The sequence below is a fragment of the Schistocerca americana genome, chromosome 2 (genome assembly GCF_021461395.2).
Source record: "Schistocerca americana isolate TAMUIC-IGC-003095 chromosome 2, iqSchAmer2.1, whole genome shotgun sequence".
NCBI classification, from domain to species: Eukaryota; Metazoa; Arthropoda; class Insecta; order Orthoptera; family Acrididae; genus Schistocerca; species Schistocerca americana.
Window position 1 is genome coordinate 866,853,218 of NC_060120.1, and position 21,040 is coordinate 866,874,257.

Consider the following 21,040-nt stretch of genomic DNA (forward strand, 5'->3'; position numbering starts at 1 on the left):
CGGCCATTTTATCTTGAATAAGTCTACAGACATTATCAGATCTATGTGAACCATGTGCATATTTGAGGTTGTTTCTGTGAAAAGTCTTTTTAAAATGATGCTGTTACTGATTTTTCAGCACCAAAAACAACGTAACAGCGGTAAGTCTTACAAGAGACTGATAAACAAATACTGTGTAAATAACATTCCTCTTCCACAAAAATCTACACAATTCTGTGTATCTGGCAGAATTAAGCTTTCTAAAGAGTACTATCTTTGTTTCACTTTTTGTTACAATCTTCTAATCACTGTAGTGCAGCAACGCAAATTTTGTGTCCTTTTGAAACTTATCAGATATTTTCGAGTTTTTTGTCTCTCCTGTGAAATTTGTGTTTTTGCTACTTATGTAGTTTTGTTCCTTCACCGATGATATGTCAAGCAGTGTCTTTTTAGGGTTTTTGTTTCTCAAATGGCAAAAACAGGCCATTTACAGGATCAATTTGTTGTTTGTCTGTCTCCCAACAGTTAATATCTGTTTTCCTCATGAACAGGTAAAGATATCAAATTGAAATTTATGCCAGGCTCTAAGGTCTCTGGTCCCTTGGCAGCGTAAAAAATTTAAGCTCCTAAGTTAAATGTAATCAAAAGGTGCAGCCAATTATGTCACATATTTTGATACAAACTCGCTCTTCAAAGCCTATTGGGTACTTCCTGGTTGATCTAGAATAATGAAATTTGGCAAAAAGCAAGATTTTGTAGTACCAGTAAGGCTGGCTGGCTCTTTTTCTCAAGGGTTGTTAGTAGAAAACTTTGTGGAAACTGAGTCACCAGCCTTTCAAAATCTAGGAATTTCAGCATGGGTATCCACAGAAACTTGTCCAAGGGGAAGGGATAGCAAATTCTAAAATTTATAATTTTTTGTTTTATTTTTTTATTCATTTTGTAATACTGACTCCACGTGATTGAATACATGTCATGACCCAAGAACTAGATTTTGCAGCGTATTCACTTAGCTATTATATAAAGCTAGAAATTATTCACAGAAGTTTATTCATTTACCATTAATGATAAGTTTGCACTGAAGAATGACTGATCCTATTGGGCATGCATGAAAACAACTACAAAAAATGCACTAATTAATACACCTGAAAGAGTACTTGTAAAAAAAAAGAAAAACACCACCACGCTTTTCTGTCCTTAGCCACTTGGTTTACAAAGCCCCACATTTGATTAGGTTATTAAATTTATTGGATTATTCTTATGGCTTCTGTTTTTTAATGTCAACTAGCATGAGCAAAGTTTCACCAAATGTGTTTCGGGCACAATATTTTTTGGATTGTTCACGAAAAGTGCATTCAAAACCCAACATCCAACTTTACAAATGTGGTGAACTTCCACAAATCATCCTCAAACGGTATGTAAACTTCCTCTTCACAGCCCAGGAATAAATCAAGACCGTCTTCATCTTCTCAGTCTGAAAACATTATGCAACCATGCCAACTGGCTTACAGAATTCTTAACTCCATGAGTGATTGTTCTGCTATTCTGCTTCCGACATAGTTTGAGAAGGTGTCAACCTCTGAAGAGGATAATTTTTTGACCTTGATATTTCACACTTTTTTGCTTTTTTAGCCCTGAGAAGGCATTATTCTGATTTTGACACTTGGATTTGTGTTCAAAAATGGAGCGTAAATGAGAACACCTAGGGTATCAGATGGCCACTTCCTTCAGGGTCAGCTGGCATCATTTTGCCATGTAAAACTAGATGCAGAGTCAGCAATCCATCACTGGTTTTGTTCAGCCATGACAAAACGTGATCTATGTGATTAAGTTGTGCTTGTAAGAATCAGGGATGGCTGGATGTAAGGCAGGTATAATACAACAATCACATTTACAAAATGCTTCTGAGAGAAGAGAGGTTGTAGTGGTAATTGGTGTTGGACTCTGCATTGGGTGTCTAATGCCAACTCAGTAAGTTCTGTAGAGCAAGTGACAAAACGAAGTTCGAGTATCTACTTTGAATGTCTTCTGTAAAAGTCTGCACTGAACTGTACACAAAAAGCTAAGTATCTGCACTGAAATGTAGGACAGCACACAAAAAGCTGCCACTCTAAGGAAACAGCATTAAATTTCTTGTGAGCAGCACTATAAGCATCCAAACCAAAATTATGTAGCATTTCCAAAGTTGCAATATTTCTTGTTACACGCAGTTTTGGTAAATCTGTAGTTTTGTAGAATCTCAATCAGTCCTAAAAACGCACCAGAATTTAAAATTTAATAAAAAGTGGAAACCCCAGCAGATCCCAGGAAGGGACCCCACCCCCAAATCAGCACTTTCTGATTTTCAGATAAAGCAATAATTCATACTCACCATTCCATTCTACAATTAGCAATGTGGGTTGCAAATTGATAATTGTGCTATATCCACTTCTACAGTGGGTTTACTCATTTTTTTTTTTTTTTTTTTTTCCTTTCCCCTACTTGTAGTATGAATTTAAGTGAAAAATTTTTATGCCACAGAGAGAGACCAATGGGCCTAAATTTCTTTTGTCTCCTTTCTCACGTAGGAGAATACTGTAATTATTATTGCAGTGTGGGGAAATGTCTTTCTCCACAGACATTCTGCAAATAGTTTTGCCAATATTTTTGTATTACTTTGCTTCCACTTTTAACTGTTCCTACCAAGAGACTATCACTTCCAGATGCTTTTCTTTTTTCATACCTTGAACTGCTTTGTATTGACTGTCTGCCAGCACTTCCAAAACATTGTTTCATTCAGTATTAACTGTTCAGATTCTGATACATCATTTGAAACACACAAATATTTAAAGAAATCTTGAAAGAGTTGTATATTCTCTCTCTCTCATCAATTACTGTGCCATCTGCCATAATGAAATGTGATGTCTTCCCGACATCAGTTTCTAGTCTCCTCCCCTCCACAATGTTCTTTATTGTTATCAATTCTTGTTCTTGAGTAATTCTGACTGTCACTTTTTACATTGCCTCAAAGAAATTTCTAAACAGTTTTATTTCATTCTACATATTCTATCACATTCCTATTAGTGCCTGCTTGAAACTCACACCTTCCTTTTCCATCTCCCTCCTTCATACTAACAGCATTGTTTGTTGTTGGCCTTTAGGTCTAAACCTATGGGGATTAAGTTCTCCCACGCCCTCTTCTTTTTAGTTTTTCCTCCTCTTCTCATTTCATCTCAGCTCCTAATTGTACTATCCCGTGCAATTCCCATTTTAATTCCGCTCGATTTGTCTTTACTTCTGAATATGTTCTATCAATCCAGGCAGAGCTTTTCACATACGTACTGTCTTTTGCCTCCTACACACACTGAGTTCTGCTGACAGATGAACCTCATAGTGGCACAGCAATCCCATAAAGTGCCATTTCACTGGCTGCTGATTCAGATTCAGCTCTTGGAACTGAAACCAGATATCATTAGTATTGATAGCTCTGTTCAGCATATTTTTCCACAACTCTTTGTGTTATGCGAAGTTTACTAATAGATTCCATACTTTTGCAGCTCTAATAATGCATATGGTACCATTCTGCAGCAATTTTGTGCAGATCTCAAAAGTTCACATGCAACTTTTGGGATGGTTGGCAACTGTTCCAACTGTTTGGGCCTGTAACTAGATCTTGACCACTGTATGTCATCCTCTGAGCAGGTGGCTAATCCAGTCCAGGATGATGTCTGTGTATATGAACATATAATGTTTTGGTTGTGGCACACTGACACTCACTGTTCACCCAGGTTTGAATCCTATGACCCATTGAGTCCTGGACTAGTAAGGCATAGCACTAACTCCAAAAATTTTCTAATGTCCTCTGTAAATATTCCCTCATGTTCCAACACGCTCTTCAAAGCCTATTGGGTACTTCCTGGTTGATCTAGAATAATGAAATTTGGCAAAAAGCAAGATTTTGTAGTACCAGTAAGGCTGGCTGGCTCTTTTTCTCAAGGGTTGTTAGTAGAAAACTTTGTGGAAACTGAGTCACCAGCCTTTCAAAATCTAGGAATTTCAGCATGGGTATCCACAGAAACTTGTCCAAGGGGAAGGGATAGCAAATTCTAAAATTTATAATTTTTTGTTTTATTTTTTTATTCATTTTGTAATACTGACTCCACGTGATTGAATACATGTCATGACCCAAGAACTAGATTTTGCAGCGTATTCACTTAGCTATTATATAAAGCTAGAAATTATTCACAGAAGTTTATTCATTTACCATTAATGATAAGTTTGCACTGAAGAATGACTGATCCTATTGGGCATGCATGAAAACAACTACAAAAAATGCACTAATTAATACACCTGAAAGAGTACTTGTAAAAAAAAAGAAAAACACCACCACGCTTTTCTGTCCTTAGCCACTTGGTTTACAAAGCCCCACATTTGATTAGGTTATTAAATTTATTGGATTATTCTTATGGCTTCTGTTTTTTAATGTCAACTAGCATGAGCAAAGTTTCACCAAATGTGTTTCGGGCACAATATTTTTTGGATTGTTCACGAAAAGTGCATTCAAAACCCAACATCCAACTTTACAAATGTGGTGAACTTCCACAAATCATCCTCAAACGGTATGTAAACTTCCTCTTCACAGCCCAGGAATAAATCAAGACCGTCTTCATCTTCTCAGTCTGAAAACATTATGCAACCATGCCAACTGGCTTACAGAATTCTTAACTCCATGAGTGATTGTTCTGCTATTCTGCTTCCGACATAGTTTGAGAAGGTGTCAACCTCTGAAGAGGATAATTTTTTGACCTTGATATTTCACACTTTTTTGCTTTTTTAGCCCTGAGAAGGCATTATTCTGATTTTGACACTTGGATTTGTGTTCAAAAATGGAGCGTAAATGAGAACACCTAGGGTATCAGATGGCCACTTCCTTCAGGGTCAGCTGGCATCATTTTGCCATGTAAAACTAGATGCAGAGTCAGCAATCCATCACTGGTTTTGTTCAGCCATGACAAAACGTGATCTATGTGATTAAGTTGTGCTTGTAAGAATCAGGGATGGCTGGATGTAAGGCAGGTATAATACAACAATCACATTTACAAAATGCTTCTGAGAGAAGAGAGGTTGTAGTGGTAATTGGTGTTGGACTCTGCATTGGGTGTCTAATGCCAACTCAGTAAGTTCTGTAGAGCAAGTGACAAAACGAAGTTCGAGTATCTACTTTGAATGTCTTCTGTAAAAGTCTGCACTGAACTGTACACAAAAAGCTAAGTATCTGCACTGAAATGTAGGACAGCACACAAAAAGCTGCCACTCTAAGGAAACAGCATTAAATTTCTTGTGAGCAGCACTATAAGCATCCAAACCAAAATTATGTAGCATTTCCAAAGTTGCAATATTTCTTGTTACACGCAGTTTTGGTAAATCTGTAGTTTTGTAGAATCTCAATCAGTCCTAAAAACGCACCAGAATTTAAAATTTAATAAAAAGTGGAAACCCCAGCAGATCCCAGGAAGGGACCCCACCCCCAAATCAGCACTTTCTGATTTTCAGATAAAGCAATAATTCATACTCACCATTCCATTCTACAATTAGCAATGTGGGTTGCAAATTGATAATTGTGCTATATCCACTTCTACAGTGGGTTTACTCATTTTTTTTTTTTTTTTTTTTCCTTTCCCCTACTTGTAGTATGAATTTAAGTGAAAAATTTTTATGCCACAGAGAGAGACCAATGGGCCTAAATTTCTTTTGTCTCCTTTCTCACGTAGGAGAATACTGTAATTATTATTGCAGTGTGGGGAAATGTCTTTCTCCACAGACATTCTGCAAATAGTTTTGCCAATATTTTTGTATTACTTTGCTTCCACTTTTAACTGTTCCTACCAAGAGACTATCACTTCCAGATGCTTTTCTTTTTTCATACCTTGAACTGCTTTGTATTGACTGTCTGCCAGCACTTCCAAAACATTGTTTCATTCAGTATTAACTGTTCAGATTCTGATACATCATTTGAAACACACAAATATTTAAAGAAATCTTGAAAGAGTTGTATATTCTCTCTCTCTCATCAATTACTGTGCCATCTGCCATAATGAAATGTGATGTCTTCCCGACATCAGTTTCTAGTCTCCTCCCCTCCACAATGTTCTTTATTGTTATCAATTCTTGTTCTTGAGTAATTCTGACTGTCACTTTTTACATTGCCTCAAAGAAATTTCTAAACAGTTTTATTTCATTCTACATATTCTATCACATTCCTATTAGTGCCTGCTTGAAACTCACACCTTCCTTTTCCATCTCCCTCCTTCATACTAACAGCATTGTTTGTTGTTGGCCTTTAGGTCTAAACCTATGGGGATTAAGTTCTCCCACGCCCTCTTCTTTTTAGTTTTTCCTCCTCTTCTCATTTCATCTCAGCTCCTAATTGTACTATCCCGTGCAATTCCCATTTTAATTCCGCTCGATTTGTCTTTACTTCTGAATATGTTCTATCAATCCAGGCAGAGCTTTTCACATACGTACTGTCTTTTGCCTCCTACACACACTGAGTTCTGCTGACAGATGAACCTCATAGTGGCACAGCAATCCCATAAAGTGCCATTTCACTGGCTGCTGATTCAGATTCAGCTCTTGGAACTGAAACCAGATATCATTAGTATTGATAGCTCTGTTCAGCATATTTTTCCACAACTCTTTGTGTTATGCGAAGTTTACTAATAGATTCCATACTTTTGCAGCTCTAATAATGCATATGGTACCATTCTGCAGCAATTTTGTGCAGATCTCAAAAGTTCACATGCAACTTTTGGGATGGTTGGCAACTGTTCCAACTGTTTGGGCCTGTAACTAGATCTTGACCACTGTATGTCATCCTCTGAGCAGGTGGCTAATCCAGTCCAGGATGATGTCTGTGTATATGAACATATAATGTTTTGGTTGTGGCACACTGACACTCACTGTTCACCCAGGTTTGAATCCTATGACCCATTGAGTCCTGGACTAGTAAGGCATAGCACTAACTCCAAAAATTTTCTAATGTCCTCTGTAAATATTCCCTCATGTTCCAACACGCTCTTCAAAGCCTATTGGGTACTTCCTGGTTGATCTAGAATAATGAAATTTGGCAAAAAGCAAGATTTTGTAGTACCAGTAAGGCTGGCTGGCTCTTTTTCTCAAGGGTTGTTAGTAGAAAACTTTGTGGAAACTGAGTCACCAGCCTTTCAAAATCTAGGAATTTCAGCATGGGTATCCACAGAAACTTGTCCAAGGGGAAGGGATAGCAAATTCTAAAATTTATAATTTTTTGTTTTATTTTTTTATTCATTTTGTAATACTGACTCCACGTGATTGAATACATGTCATGACCCAAGAACTAGATTTTGCAGCGTATTCACTTAGCTATTATATAAAGCTAGAAATTATTCACAGAAGTTTATTCATTTACCATTAATGATAAGTTTGCACTGAAGAATGACTGATCCTATTGGGCATGCATGAAAACAACTACAAAAAATGCACTAATTAATACACCTGAAAGAGTACTTGTAAAAAAAAAGAAAAACACCACCACGCTTTTCTGTCCTTAGCCACTTGGTTTACAAAGCCCCACATTTGATTAGGTTATTAAATTTATTGGATTATTCTTATGGCTTCTGTTTTTTAATGTCAACTAGCATGAGCAAAGTTTCACCAAATGTGTTTCGGGCACAATATTTTTTGGATTGTTCACGAAAAGTGCATTCAAAACCCAACATCCAACTTTACAAATGTGGTGAACTTCCACAAATCATCCTCAAACAGTATGTAAACTTCCTCTTCACAGCCCAGGAATAAATCAAGACCGTCTTCATCTTCTCAGTCTGAAAACATTATGCAACCATGCCAACTGGCTTACAGAATTCTTAACTCCATGAGTGATTGTTCTGCTATTCTGCTTCCGACATAGTTTGAGAAGGTGTCAACCTCTGAAGAGGATAATTTTTTGACCTTGATATTTCACACTTTTTTGCTTTTTTAGCCCTGAGAAGGCATTATTCTGATTTTGACACTTGGATTTGTGTTCAAAAATGGAGCGTAAATGAGAACACCTAGGGTATCAGATGGCCACTTCCTTCAGGGTCAGCTGGCATCATTTTGCCATGTAAAACTAGATGCAGAGTCAGCAATCCATCACTGGTTTTGTTCAGCCATGACAAAACGTGATCTATGTGATTAAGTTGTGCTTGTAAGAATCAGGGATGGCTGGATGTAAGGCAGGTATAATACAACAATCACATTTACAAAATGCTTCTGAGAGAAGAGAGGTTGTAGTGGTAATTGGTGTTGGACTCTGCATTGGGTGTCTAATGCCAACTCAGTAAGTTCTGTAGAGCAAGTGACAAAACGAAGTTCGAGTATCTACTTTGAATGTCTTCTGTAAAAGTCTGCACTGAACTGTACACAAAAAGCTAAGTATCTGCACTGAAATGTAGGACAGCACACAAAAAGCTGCCACTCTAAGGAAACAGCATTAAATTTCTTGTGAGCAGCACTATAAGCATCCAAACCAAAATTATGTAGCATTTCCAAAGTTGCAATATTTCTTGTTACACGCAGTTTTGGTAAATCTGTAGTTTTGTAGAATCTCAATCAGTCCTAAAAACGCACCAGAATTTAAAATTTAATAAAAAGTGGAAACCCCAGCAGATCCCAGGAAGGGACCCCACCCCCAAATCAGCACTTTCTGATTTTCAGATAAAGCAATAATTCATACTCACCATTCCATTCTACAATTAGCAATGTGGGTTGCAAATTGATAATTGTGCTATATCCACTTCTACAGTGGGTTTACTCATTTTTTTTTTTTTTTTTTTTTCCTTTCCCCTACTTGTAGTATGAATTTAAGTGAAAAATTTTTATGCCACAGAGAGAGACCAATGGGCCTAAATTTCTTTTGTCTCCTTTCTCACGTAGGAGAATACTGTAATTATTATTGCAGTGTGGGGAAATGTCTTTCTCCACAGACATTCTGCAAATAGTTTTGCCAATATTTTTGTATTACTTTGCTTCCACTTTTAACTGTTCCTACCAAGAGACTATCACTTCCAGATGCTTTTCTTTTTTCATACCTTGAACTGCTTTGTATTGACTGTCTGCCAGCACTTCCAAAACATTGTTTCATTCAGTATTAACTGTTCAGATTCTGATACATCATTTGAAACACACAAATATTTAAAGAAATCTTGAAAGAGTTGTATATTCTCTCTCTCTCATCAATTACTGTGCCATCTGCCATAATGAAATGTGATGTCTTCCCGACATCAGTTTCTAGTCTCCTCCCCTCCACAATGTTCTTTATTGTTATCAATTCTTGTTCTTGAGTAATTCTGACTGTCACTTTTTACATTGCCTCAAAGAAATTTCTAAACAGTTTTATTTCATTCTACATATTCTATCACATTCCTATTAGTGCCTGCTTGAAACTCACACCTTCCTTTTCCATCTCCCTCCTTCATACTAACAGCATTGTTTGTTGTTGGCCTTTAGGTCTAAACCTATGGGGATTAAGTTCTCCCACGCCCTCTTCTTTTTAGTTTTTCCTCCTCTTCTCATTTCATCTCAGCTCCTAATTGTACTATCCCGTGCAATTCCCATTTTAATTCCGCTCGATTTGTCTTTACTTCTGAATATGTTCTATCAATCCAGGCAGAGCTTTTCACATACGTACTGTCTTTTGCCTCCTACACACATTGAGTTCTGCTGACAGATGAACCTCATAGTGGCACAGCAATCCCATAAAGTGCCATTTCACTGGCTGCTGATTCAGATTCAGCTCTTGGAACTGAAACCAGATATCATTAGTATTGATAGCTCTGTTCAGCATATTTTTCCACAACTCTTTGTGTTATGCGAAGTTTACTAATAGATTCCATACTTTTGCAGCTCTAATAATGCATATGGTACCATTCTGCAGCAATTTTGTGCAGATCTCAAAAGTTCACATGCAACTTTTGGGATGGTTGGCAACTGTTCCAACTGTTTGGGCCTGTAACTAGATCTTGACCACTGTATGTCATCCTCTGAGCAGGTGGCTAATCCAGTCCAGGATGATGTCTGTGTATATGAACATATAATGTTTTGGTTGTGGCACACTGACACTCACTGTTCACCCAGGTTTGAATCCTATGACCCATTGAGTCCTGGACTAGTAAGGCATAGCACTAACTCCAAAAATTTTCTAATGTCCTCTGTAAATATTCCCTCATGTTCCAACACGCTGATGCAAAAATATTATGTACTCCAAATGACTTGCACAGACTGCTGCTAACAGTTCAACTTACACTGCAATTTCTATGAGTTGGGTTTGAAATTTTGGATACAGTGCTGCCATCTTGAGATATCCACGTAAAACTCAGGTATTGATATCACATTGCCACATTAAAATTTTTCACTGTGGTCCAGGCCTGTAGGGCTGAGCAGAAGTTGTATTTTAAACCTCAGCTCAAAACAAGAAAAATATAATGAAATTTAAAACTTTCTGGCATACTGACTGTTCCCTGAAATTTTGGCTAGCTGTGAGATGTCTGCAACTTGCTGCCACAATATTTCAGTGCAGAGTCTTCTGACCATCTCCATGTGTATACTGAGAAAAGTTCACTGAGATCCCATATTTAACACCCAACTCACTTGAGTGCAAGAACTTCTGCTGTAATGAAACTTCCTGGCAGATTAAAACTGTGTGCCGGACCGAGACTCGAACTTGGGACTTTTGCCTTCTGCAGGCAAGTGTTCTACCAACTGAGCTACCCAAGAATGACTCAAGAACTGTCCTTACAGCTTTAATCTCGCCAACACCTTGTCTCCTACCTTCCTTTCACTCTGGATTTCTGCTATAAGTCTGTGTGCTACACTGTGTGCCCTACGTGATGAAAGCTTGCCTCATGTCTCAAATCAAGTGTCTTCACACAGTAAAATTGGAGAACAACACCAGCTGTGTAAAGCATGAAGTTTTTCTACAACATTATTCTATGCAGAATTTGACTGTAAGCCACTGTCTCAACTGAAAAGGCACAGAGATAGTGATTACCATTGATTCATTGAGTATGGTGCATAGTCAGTGCCATTCTGTGATTTTACTGTGCAAAGACAATTGATTTAATGCTATGGAGGCAAGCTTGCACCATGGAGAACACACAGCACAGTGCACAGACTTGCAGCAAAGTGCATATGCTCACACAGCACATGCACAACAGTAACTGGAACATCAGGCATGTGCCACCAGGGTCTTAAATATGGGAGCTAAGTGAATTTTCATAAGTATTCACCTGAAATGGACAGAAGATGCTGTGCCAAAAAAATTATGGCTGCAAGTTGCAGACATCTGGCAGTTCACCCAAAAATTCATGGAACAATAAAAATAATATATTCAACCTGGTTAATAAACATTTTTGTGGAGGTGCAAGTTATTTTAATATAATATAATGTTAGAGATTTAACACGTTTTTTAGTATCTGACTGGTTAAGCAACACCAAGTAAAATTTTACTGATCAATGCTGTCCCATGCAGAGCAATAGAATAATACACAAAAGGACCAAAAATCAATACATATTCTCAGATGGGACTACCTTCCCATTCCTATCTGGAATTCCTTTCTCACGTCAACATTCTCTGGTCAATATACAGGGTGGTCCATCTGAAGTTTCGGATGAGATTATCTCGAAAACTATACATCGGGTAAAAATAGTGGGTACGACAAGTTCGTAAGCTCAACTATACGTGACCCCCAGCCCCCGCCCCCCTTGGGTGGGGCAGGGGGCAACTTTTAAATCTTAAATGGAAACACCCATTTTTATAGCAGATTTGGATTATCCCTAAAAAAAGTAATCAAGTTCTGTGTGATTTTTAAACCATTGACAGATGACACTGAAACCGAGAAACATTAAAATTGGGGAAGAAGTCTGATTTATTTCGAATGATCCGAGAAGGAAGCATCAAATCAATACAAAACATGCACCAATTCTTTCATTACGCCAAATTAAGATATTTTGTTACAAAATGTATCCTACCTGCAACAGTTCTCGATGGTGGCAGGCGGAATGGTATTAAAATCTCGTTAGGGAACTCTTCACAATTGCATTACTCACCCAACTGTGGCACTACAGTGGCCAAACTGCGAACTATGGCTCAGTATAAAGGTCGGTGCAATGCGATCAGATGTCATTTCACTTTCAGATTGTGAACCATAAACATCAATTGACAAAAGTAAATTATTCTTTAGCGAAACATGGCTCAATATCCTCCAACAAAGATTGTTGATATGATGTAACTTTGAGGTTAATGCCATAACAATTACGCTGCAGCTGCGCAATTGTATGCGGATCATTTCCCAAACAGATGACATCCAAGCGAAAACATTATTCGAAATTGCACTCAATGAACTCAAAATGGATACATGCACCATCCACCTCGTCATAACGAATACAAGGAAAATGATGCTCATACCCTTACTGTTCTCGCCTGTGTTCAACTGGATCCCAAAATTAGTAGTCATATGATACAGAGACAAATTGGAATACCAAAATCAACTTTTTTGAGGATTTTGAAGATGCACAAATATCATGTCACATTGACACAGGCATTAATGCCAAAAGATATGCAAATATGCGTGCATTTCTGCCAATGGGCCTTGGAAATGATAAGAGGTGACAATGAGTTTTTAGATACGTTATGTTCACTAATGAAGCTACATTCAAAAACAATGGCAAGTTAAATTGTCATGATTGTCATTATTGGTCCCCTCTCAATTCACACTGGGACAGACTTGTTGACAATCAACACAAACGGTCGTTAATGGTCTGGTGTGGAATTTTAAAATCGTTATTTGATTGGACCGTATTTTTTTGACTGAAATGTTACTGGGGAACCTTATTTACAACTCCTCCGCGATGATTTGTTGGAGCTAATGGAAGATGTTGATTTGGAAACTAGGCAACGAATGTAGTTTCAACAGGTCGGAGCAGCTCCCCATTACGCTAAAAATGTGCAGAATGTTTTAAATTTAGAGTACCCTGGTTGGTGGATAGGACGCGCCGGACCAATTCAGTGGCCTCGATGTTCACCAGACCTTACATCTCCTGATTTTTTTCTTGTGGGGTTATTTAAAAAAATGTTGTTTATGAAAGATAGCCCACAACCCGAAACGATATGGAGCAACGCATTCGAAGAGCGTGTGCAGCCATACCATGGGATGTGCTGCTCAAAACTGTGGACAACTTTCGCAGACGATTGACTTTATGCATTGAAGCAAATGGGGATGATTTTGAACAATTTCTTCATGGCTAATTACATTAATTAAGCACCCCAAATTGTGAGAGGCAAGGGGACTCACACTTATGAAGCACCCCATGGGAATATCATTCTACTATGTCCATGTCGTCGTTCCTGGGTAACGCTAAAAGCAGGATACAGTACATTTTGTACACAAATAGCTTAATTTGGCATAACGAAAAAATGGGTGCACATTTTTTATCGATTTGACGTGTCTTTCTCGGATAATTCTCAATAAATCAGAGTTCTTCCCCAATTTTACTTTTTTCTCGAATTCAGTGCCGTCTGTCAATGGTTTAAATTTTTTTTCAGGCAAAACTTGATTACTTTTTTTATGGAGAATCCAAATCTGCAATAAAAAAAATGGGTGTTTCCATTTAAGATTTAAATGGGGTCATGTGTAGTATCATTTGATGTTCCCCTTTGAGCTTATGAACTTGTCTTAACCACTACTTTTACCCAATGTATAGTTTTCACGATAATCTCATCCGAAACTTCAGATAGACCATCCTGTAGTGAATTTTTAACTTTCTGGACTTTATACTGTTATGTTTATACCCATTTCCAGTTGTAAACTGCCCTTGAAAAAACTGCTTCAAATGAGTTTACTATTTCAGATTAAATTTCATGTTAATATGTTACCCGATTTATATTAGCAACTAAGGGGAGTAGGCTGTTTTTTAATTACCCAACTTTGAAATTTTGTGATATGAACTATGCAGCTATGATGCACCACAGTCTTGAAAATTTACTTCTCCCAATTTCTGAAAAGCTAATATTTTTATTTAAATGATAGCTCTACTTGAGAGCTATCCAAAAACCAACAGCAATATCTTATTCGAAGAAATTTGTTTATAATTAAATAAAACATGATTTAAATTGCTGTATTGTAAAACTCATTGAAATTGTATATGAAACTAAGTAAACTCTTCCAAATTGCATATCAAAACATGTAGGGCAATATGGGGCCCATTTTTCGAGGCCTGTTCAGATGAAGTAAGTCTTGGATATACTCACTACAATTTTCCAAAATATTTAATCTTGTTTTAGATAACAGTAATGGAAATTCCTGGATGGAGCCATTGCAATAATCCAATAGGATAGGCTACGCAGCTGTTTAAAAAACGATGGATCACAATATACTGAAGGAAACATACTTTCATAGAAAGAATATTTTACTTTATCTGGAATGCACATGTTACTCTGTTACTTCAAGAGGATTCTGTGCCCTAATTTTTGAAAGTAAAGCTTTGCAGACTAACTGATTTTATTTCATACACAATAAAAAGAATGGAAGTTATCTAAAATCATTCTCACATGCAAAATGTTTGTTTTTATATCAGAAATAAGTGATTACTTCAGGAACGTAGACTGAAAGTAAACTGAAATTTGACAATTTTGTCTCTGTGATATAATGGTTATGTCAAATAAGAAACAAAACAAAAAGCTGCTGCAAATGCTAGTTGCAATACAAAAACTTGTTATTGCTGAAAGAACAAAGTAGAGGACACCAACAAAAAACTTGTTATTGCTGAAAGAACAAAGTAGAGGACACCAGAAAGAAGAAAATATGCAAATCTGAAGAAATGCTCATTCACAGCAGTATGGCCACAAAACAATACCAATTAGTGACAAGCACAAATTTTTCTGCTAAGTGGACTGGCTTTTGCATGTCCAGGAGAGCAGTACTGTTTTCATCCACAAGTACTCACGTACATTTTAGAATAAAATCTGATTTCTGTTACCCATATAATACCAAAAATTAAAACAATTGAGCTTTAGACTGATTATTAACAACATTGGTCTTAACAATAACTCAGGTTGAATGCCTCTATGTAGTATTGTTTCTGCAGTGCAGCTTACTAATCCCTGTATACAAACAATACAGCATTTCTTTTGGAAAAATAAGTTTTACAACTACAGTTTATCATTTTTATGTTATTTATTCATACTCAATTTCTTTTCCACTAGTTTTGTGGCCACTGTTCCATTTTCAAGTGCAAATTCTTATATTCAGACAAGGTGTCAAGCTGAATCCTGGCATCTACCTGTGACCAATGATGATGCCAGGTTTCAAACTGACAGCTTAGATGATTACAAAAAAAAGGGGCTTGAGAATGAGGCTGCAACCCCAAAACCAATCACAAAGAAATGAAATATAAACAAATAAAATCGAAACGATAAAGCTAGCTGCAGAACTTCCACTTTTACAACTAATACTTTGTCAGCTATGGGCCTGCAAAGACAATTCTTCTTCAAAAACAATGAAGAAGTTTATGGAAACCTCGTATTTTATTATACAATATAATGATATTCATCAACAATGACATTGCCTTCTCAGATTTCTTCCACTTACTGGTCAAACTGAATGGTTACTTATAAATGTACCTTTTATTCCCATCACAAAAACTAAACTCTAATAATGATACTCATTGCTAGTAGCTACAGAATGTACCATTTTCTAACTCATTCTCATTGTTAATGAATAAATTTAAGATAACATACCTGAAATACTTTCCTGAAGAAAGGACTACATGCTGACAAAATCACTTTGTGGGCACGAAGACATTGCCCATCACTTGCTAAGGTTACATCAACAAGGCCTTGTTCTTCCCACAAACTTTCGAAGCTTGTAACTATATTTGACTGGAAACTATTCCATTTTAAGCAGATCTGCTGTCCAGCCATCTCTAAAATAATTCTTTTCCGGACTGAAAAAAAGGCAAAAATCCTTTTAGTATACAAACATAGGATAAGCTAGAGTGCTTTATTATATGGTCTCAAATATTTATCGTGGATGAGACGAGGGCAAAGAGAGCCACTTGATTTATGAAAAGATTTTACTTTTTAAAGAAGAAAAGGAAGTTTAATTCACTATGTAATTGTTCTACTCAACTTTCCTTCACTTAATTAGTTCAATAAATCATCTATACACAAAATTAGAAAATATGAACAATATTACAATTCTGGAGGAAATGATTCTTCCTAAAATTGGAAAATTGTAAGTAATTCACAAGAAAGGTACAGTTGCCGATTTCCGTAGGTGTGGGGGGATAGCGGAATGCCCGCAATATATTGTGAGTTAGTGGAAATAAAATACTTAGGATGGACCAAAACTGGGAGCCACAAAGTAAATCTGTACCACACCCATCACCACAATAAGTGATGCACCTGGATCGATTCTGTGCAACCCAAACCAACATGCAATGTGAACTGGAGTAACATGCAAACCAAAAAAGAAATACTGGTTCAGAACGATATATATACAAACACTCATAATGGCTGGAAAATTCAAACAACTAGCAGTCATGCTCAATTCAATACAAATTTAAATAGTGGCATTACAAGAAAATTGTGCCACTGATGAAGAAATACAAGATTCAGTAAATATAGAAAACTCAGAAAGACATAAGAAAATAAATGCATGAAAACCATGCCACACCTAGTAATTGTATTCACAATTAATGAATCAATATTAGACTCAGTACTAAATTTTTGGAAAGTCTCTCTCTCCACACAATGCAATGCAGAAATAAGAGGTACCCATCAATTAATACACATCCACCAATAAAACAGAACAACAGAACAGAGAAAGTAAAATTGTTTTTGGAACAATTGGAAGAGTTAGATGATGCTGCAGACAAAATTTAAAAATTTCAGTGGGAGATTTTACTGCTCTGATAGTTAGAGAATAGATATTCAAAATGATTCATTGACATCTACACTCTAAAAACCATTGTGAAATAGTGTGTATTTTCTATTGTATCATTTATTAGTGTTTTTTCTTGTTCCATTTGTATATTGAACAATAGAAGAATGATTGCTTAAACATCTTTGTGCTCATCATAATTAGTCTAATCTTATCTTTGTGGTCCCTAAGGAGGGTTATGTAGAGATTTGTAGGATATTCCTAGATCTCTCACTTTATACTGGTGCTTGAAACTTTTTAAGAAGCCTTTCACAGGGTAGTTAGCAGCTATCTTCAAATAGCTGCCAGTTCAGGTTTTTCAGCATCCCCATGATGCTCTCTCATCAGTCAAAAAATCTGACCATTCGTGAAGCTCTTCTTTGTAGATGTTAAGTACTCCCTATTAGTCCTATTTGCTATGGACCCCACATGCTAGAGCAATATTCTAGAATGGGTAGCTCTAGTGATTTGCAAGCAGTCTTCTTTGTAGAACTATTAAATTTTCCCATCATCCTACTAATAAACCAACGTCTGCCATCTGCTTTACCAATGACCAGACCTATGTAATCATTCTGTTCCATAGCTGTACAAACTGTTACACCCACAGTCACTTAGTTGTACAACTCAAGTGATTGCAATTGTGGCTCACTGATATTGTAGTCAAAGAATTTGGAATCATATCAAGATCTGATGAAGAAGCGTTTTTCATACAGTATTATATTACAAATAATTGCAACATCTGCAAAAAGTCTGAGGTTACTATTAATATTGTTTGCTAGGTCATTAACGTACAACGTGAACAATAAAGGTCCGAATAGTTCACACTTTTATTATTAAACTTTGGTATTGTAATGGATTGTTGGCATCTGTCCAGCACAAACAAGAACAAACGTGACGGCAGAAGAGAAAAAACTGAAAACTATCACAAGAAAATACTATAAGCCTCAACAAAATTAGCGAAATCATCTCCAAAAAACACAGAGATCACTCGATATGATTGGATAATTTCAACAAATCATGTGATAAACAACAGAACAATGTTGCAAAGACATAATTACTGTACAACTTAAAATAAATTAATATAGAAACTGACATTTTCCTGTGAGTAATAAAAATAACATTACTGGCCAAGAATAAGTGAAACCAAATTCCTAAAGTTGACAGAAAAGGAACTTATGACAAATCATGCAGCTCCTACAAGAGAAACTGAGATTTAAACAAAAGCTATCCCAACCAAAAAAACAACATAATAAAAAACTTGAAACAAAAGAGTTAGGCCTACTACCCATATAACAAAAACCAATCTCATCTAAAGTAGCCCCACACCTTGCTTGAAACAAACCCAACCTTACTCATACCTCCTATTGCCAACCCAGTTCAACGATTCAATCCCTCCCCCTAACACTTTCCACCCCCAAATATATAATCCACAACTCCAAAATCCAACAAAACAACAGAAAAAATTATGGAAAAACCGTCGGTAAACAAAATTCAGTAACACAAACCTAACTCCCACCATTCAATGCACTATCCTTGGCCTATAAATCCTCCCCAAATAACTTTTGATTTTCTGCTAACCTGAAATCATAACCTTACAAACCTCACCTTAAACAACAGCACTCAAAGCCAAAGATATACAATACTGAAACCCCCCCTCCCCATTATATGAAGAGTAGCAGTCTGTTCTCATAATATTATCTATCATGATTTTTGTTGATGATCTAAGCTCAAATGAACAAACCTTACTGTTTGCAGATAAAATAACCTTGTTCTCAACTGAGAAGTATGATGTTTAGGCAATATGACTTCCACATATCCTGTTCAATGAGGTCAAGTAGTACTTTAAAATAAATATGCTGAAAAGAAATGAAAACAAAACATAGAGGACAATATGTAATGTCAATTAGAGCCTGGCTGATTTAGGAGCCTTTATCGTTCACAGTAGACTAACTCAAAAACAGCTCACTATTTAAGTCTGTGCCAATTTTTTTGCAAGCCCTCTACATCATGAGGGGACTACATAGCGTAATAATATAAAGGTACCTGCTAAGACTATATTACACAGTGTTTCGCAGCCATACAGTACCCGTGACAACCACGAACTGCTGCTACACAGCATGTATTCAGGAATGTGTAGTTGGTGCAGGGGAAGAGGATCAATACTTCAAGTAAAAAAATGAATTATTATACATACCTCATCTCTAAACCAAGAGTTTTGACTGTCTTCTGCCAAAACACATTCAACTGCTTTATGTCAATAAGCTGAACACTCGCAACAGTAACAAGAAACTCCAAATTCATCATCTCAACACTCAGAATAAGGGCAATGGGATCAGGCTAAGATGACAATTAACCAAGACAAAACCAGCTATGTGGTCGTCAAAACATTGGTTCAGCACTAAACTATGTTTAATCACAATTTATGGAACAACCCAAATAAGAAACACTGAGTGACCTAAAAGAATGACTCTCATACATGAAGCACTATCTTTTTCTTCTTCATTGAAAACAGAATAGTGTGAAGTTAGATTCAAAATGTGTACTTATTTATGACTGGGTTACTGGATTAAAAAATGATTAGCTAGCCCTATTTGCTTAACATGTAACTGCAGGCCAAATTAAAATCTGTATGTCATAAAACCAATAAAATGTATGCTTAGACACCTGATTTCCCACACATCAGATGCTTCTAAATCAATTAACCACGGGATTCCCACCCCTCAAAAACTGCTTCATAAATACTGTAAAATATAGGGAAGTAAAGACAACAAACATAACTTATATATTATGCCACAAAATATCATATTTTGCTAAAGAAAGCTTACCAAATAACGTCCACCCATGCATTTACTCATTCTGGCTTTTCAGAATAGATTCTCTAGTGAAAGAGAAAAAGAGATTGTAACGTGGTAAATACTAGCGATTCAAAATTGTAACTGATTTACTGGCCAGTCAACATACTGGGCTGTGTTATATGACAATGTAATGGCAGAGACACCAATAGACAAAAACTGCTGGATGAGGTTTATTCAATCTCAAGGAGGCACAATTACGAAGCCACCCCAATAAAATGATATATCGCAAAAGAAAAAAAGGTGTGTGTGTAACACATATGGATAGTACGGAAATTTTTGTCACTATAAATAAACACCCACAAGAACAACTTAACTTTTTTGCCTTGTAAACAATATGACTCTAGGCTCGGTTATAATTTTATTTGCCGCTGGGTTAAATTTTCAATGGCTGTTGCATTTGTTATTATTGTTGCAATAAATCAAAATTGTACGTAATTTGAGGTTCATGAAAACGTGTACATATAATTTTAAAAAAAGAGGCCCTGGTTTATCAACCCGGTAGCGCCACTATGGCATACGATCACCAAGTTAAAATACTTTTCGTTAACCAAATTAATAACCACCTGTTATCTACGGACACCCAGAATGTCATACGAAAGGGATCATTCCACAAACACGTTCGTTTACCTTTTCATAAACATATAAATATCTCCAATAACAAACATTGCAGACTATTTAAACGTAGAAAAATTTTCATATCAACTATACTACCAACGGCATTTTGTTACCTCATTTAAAACATGTAGACAAAATTATGTTTCCGTTTTCAGGGCTGAAACTTTACATCACAACAAACTTACAAAAATTATATACACAATCCTACTTTCATCGTTTTGACAGACTGCAACCAAAGTTTATTGACAACGTAGTTCAGAGATGGAGCACAGGGTGTGCGTGAGGTTAACCTCCTTGGTTACAGAGATTGGCATCCCTGCAAACGCCAACTGCTTGCTTGTGCAAACACTTTTAAAAAGATGCAAGATATTCAGTGTTGCCCATCTAGAGGTACAAAACCGTGATAGGCGTAAAACATGTAGTAGTAGTATTTTTACTTATTTATTTTATTATCCATATTTAGGCATTAAAAATGCAATTGATGCCGTCATTTGTGTACATATAGAGTTTACATAACTTACAGAAATGGTGTAATATATTGTAGATCATTATTGTCTAATAAGATACAAAAATTTGTCCTTATTTATTTATTTATTTATTTATATACTTGTTCCA

At 36.4% G+C, this 21,040-nt stretch overlaps 1 protein-coding gene across 2 annotated transcripts in view; it reads right to left on the reverse strand.

The window, feature by feature from the left end:
- Positions 1-20,673, reverse strand: part of LOC124595715 (protein tramtrack, beta isoform-like) — a 182,087-nt gene extending 161,414 nt beyond the window's left edge. For both annotated transcript variants that reach the window (XM_047134582.1, XM_047134581.1), the window contains exons 1-2: positions 20,539-20,673; positions 15,773-15,978 (exon numbers count right to left, since the gene is read on the reverse strand). In XM_047134582.1, the coding sequence (XP_046990538.1) occupies positions 15,773-15,955 (183 nt within the window). In that variant the 5' untranslated portion in view covers positions 15,956-15,978; positions 20,539-20,673. The remainder of the gene's footprint in view (positions 1-15,772; positions 15,979-20,538) is intronic.
- Between the last annotated feature and the right edge of the window lie 367 nt (positions 20,674-21,040).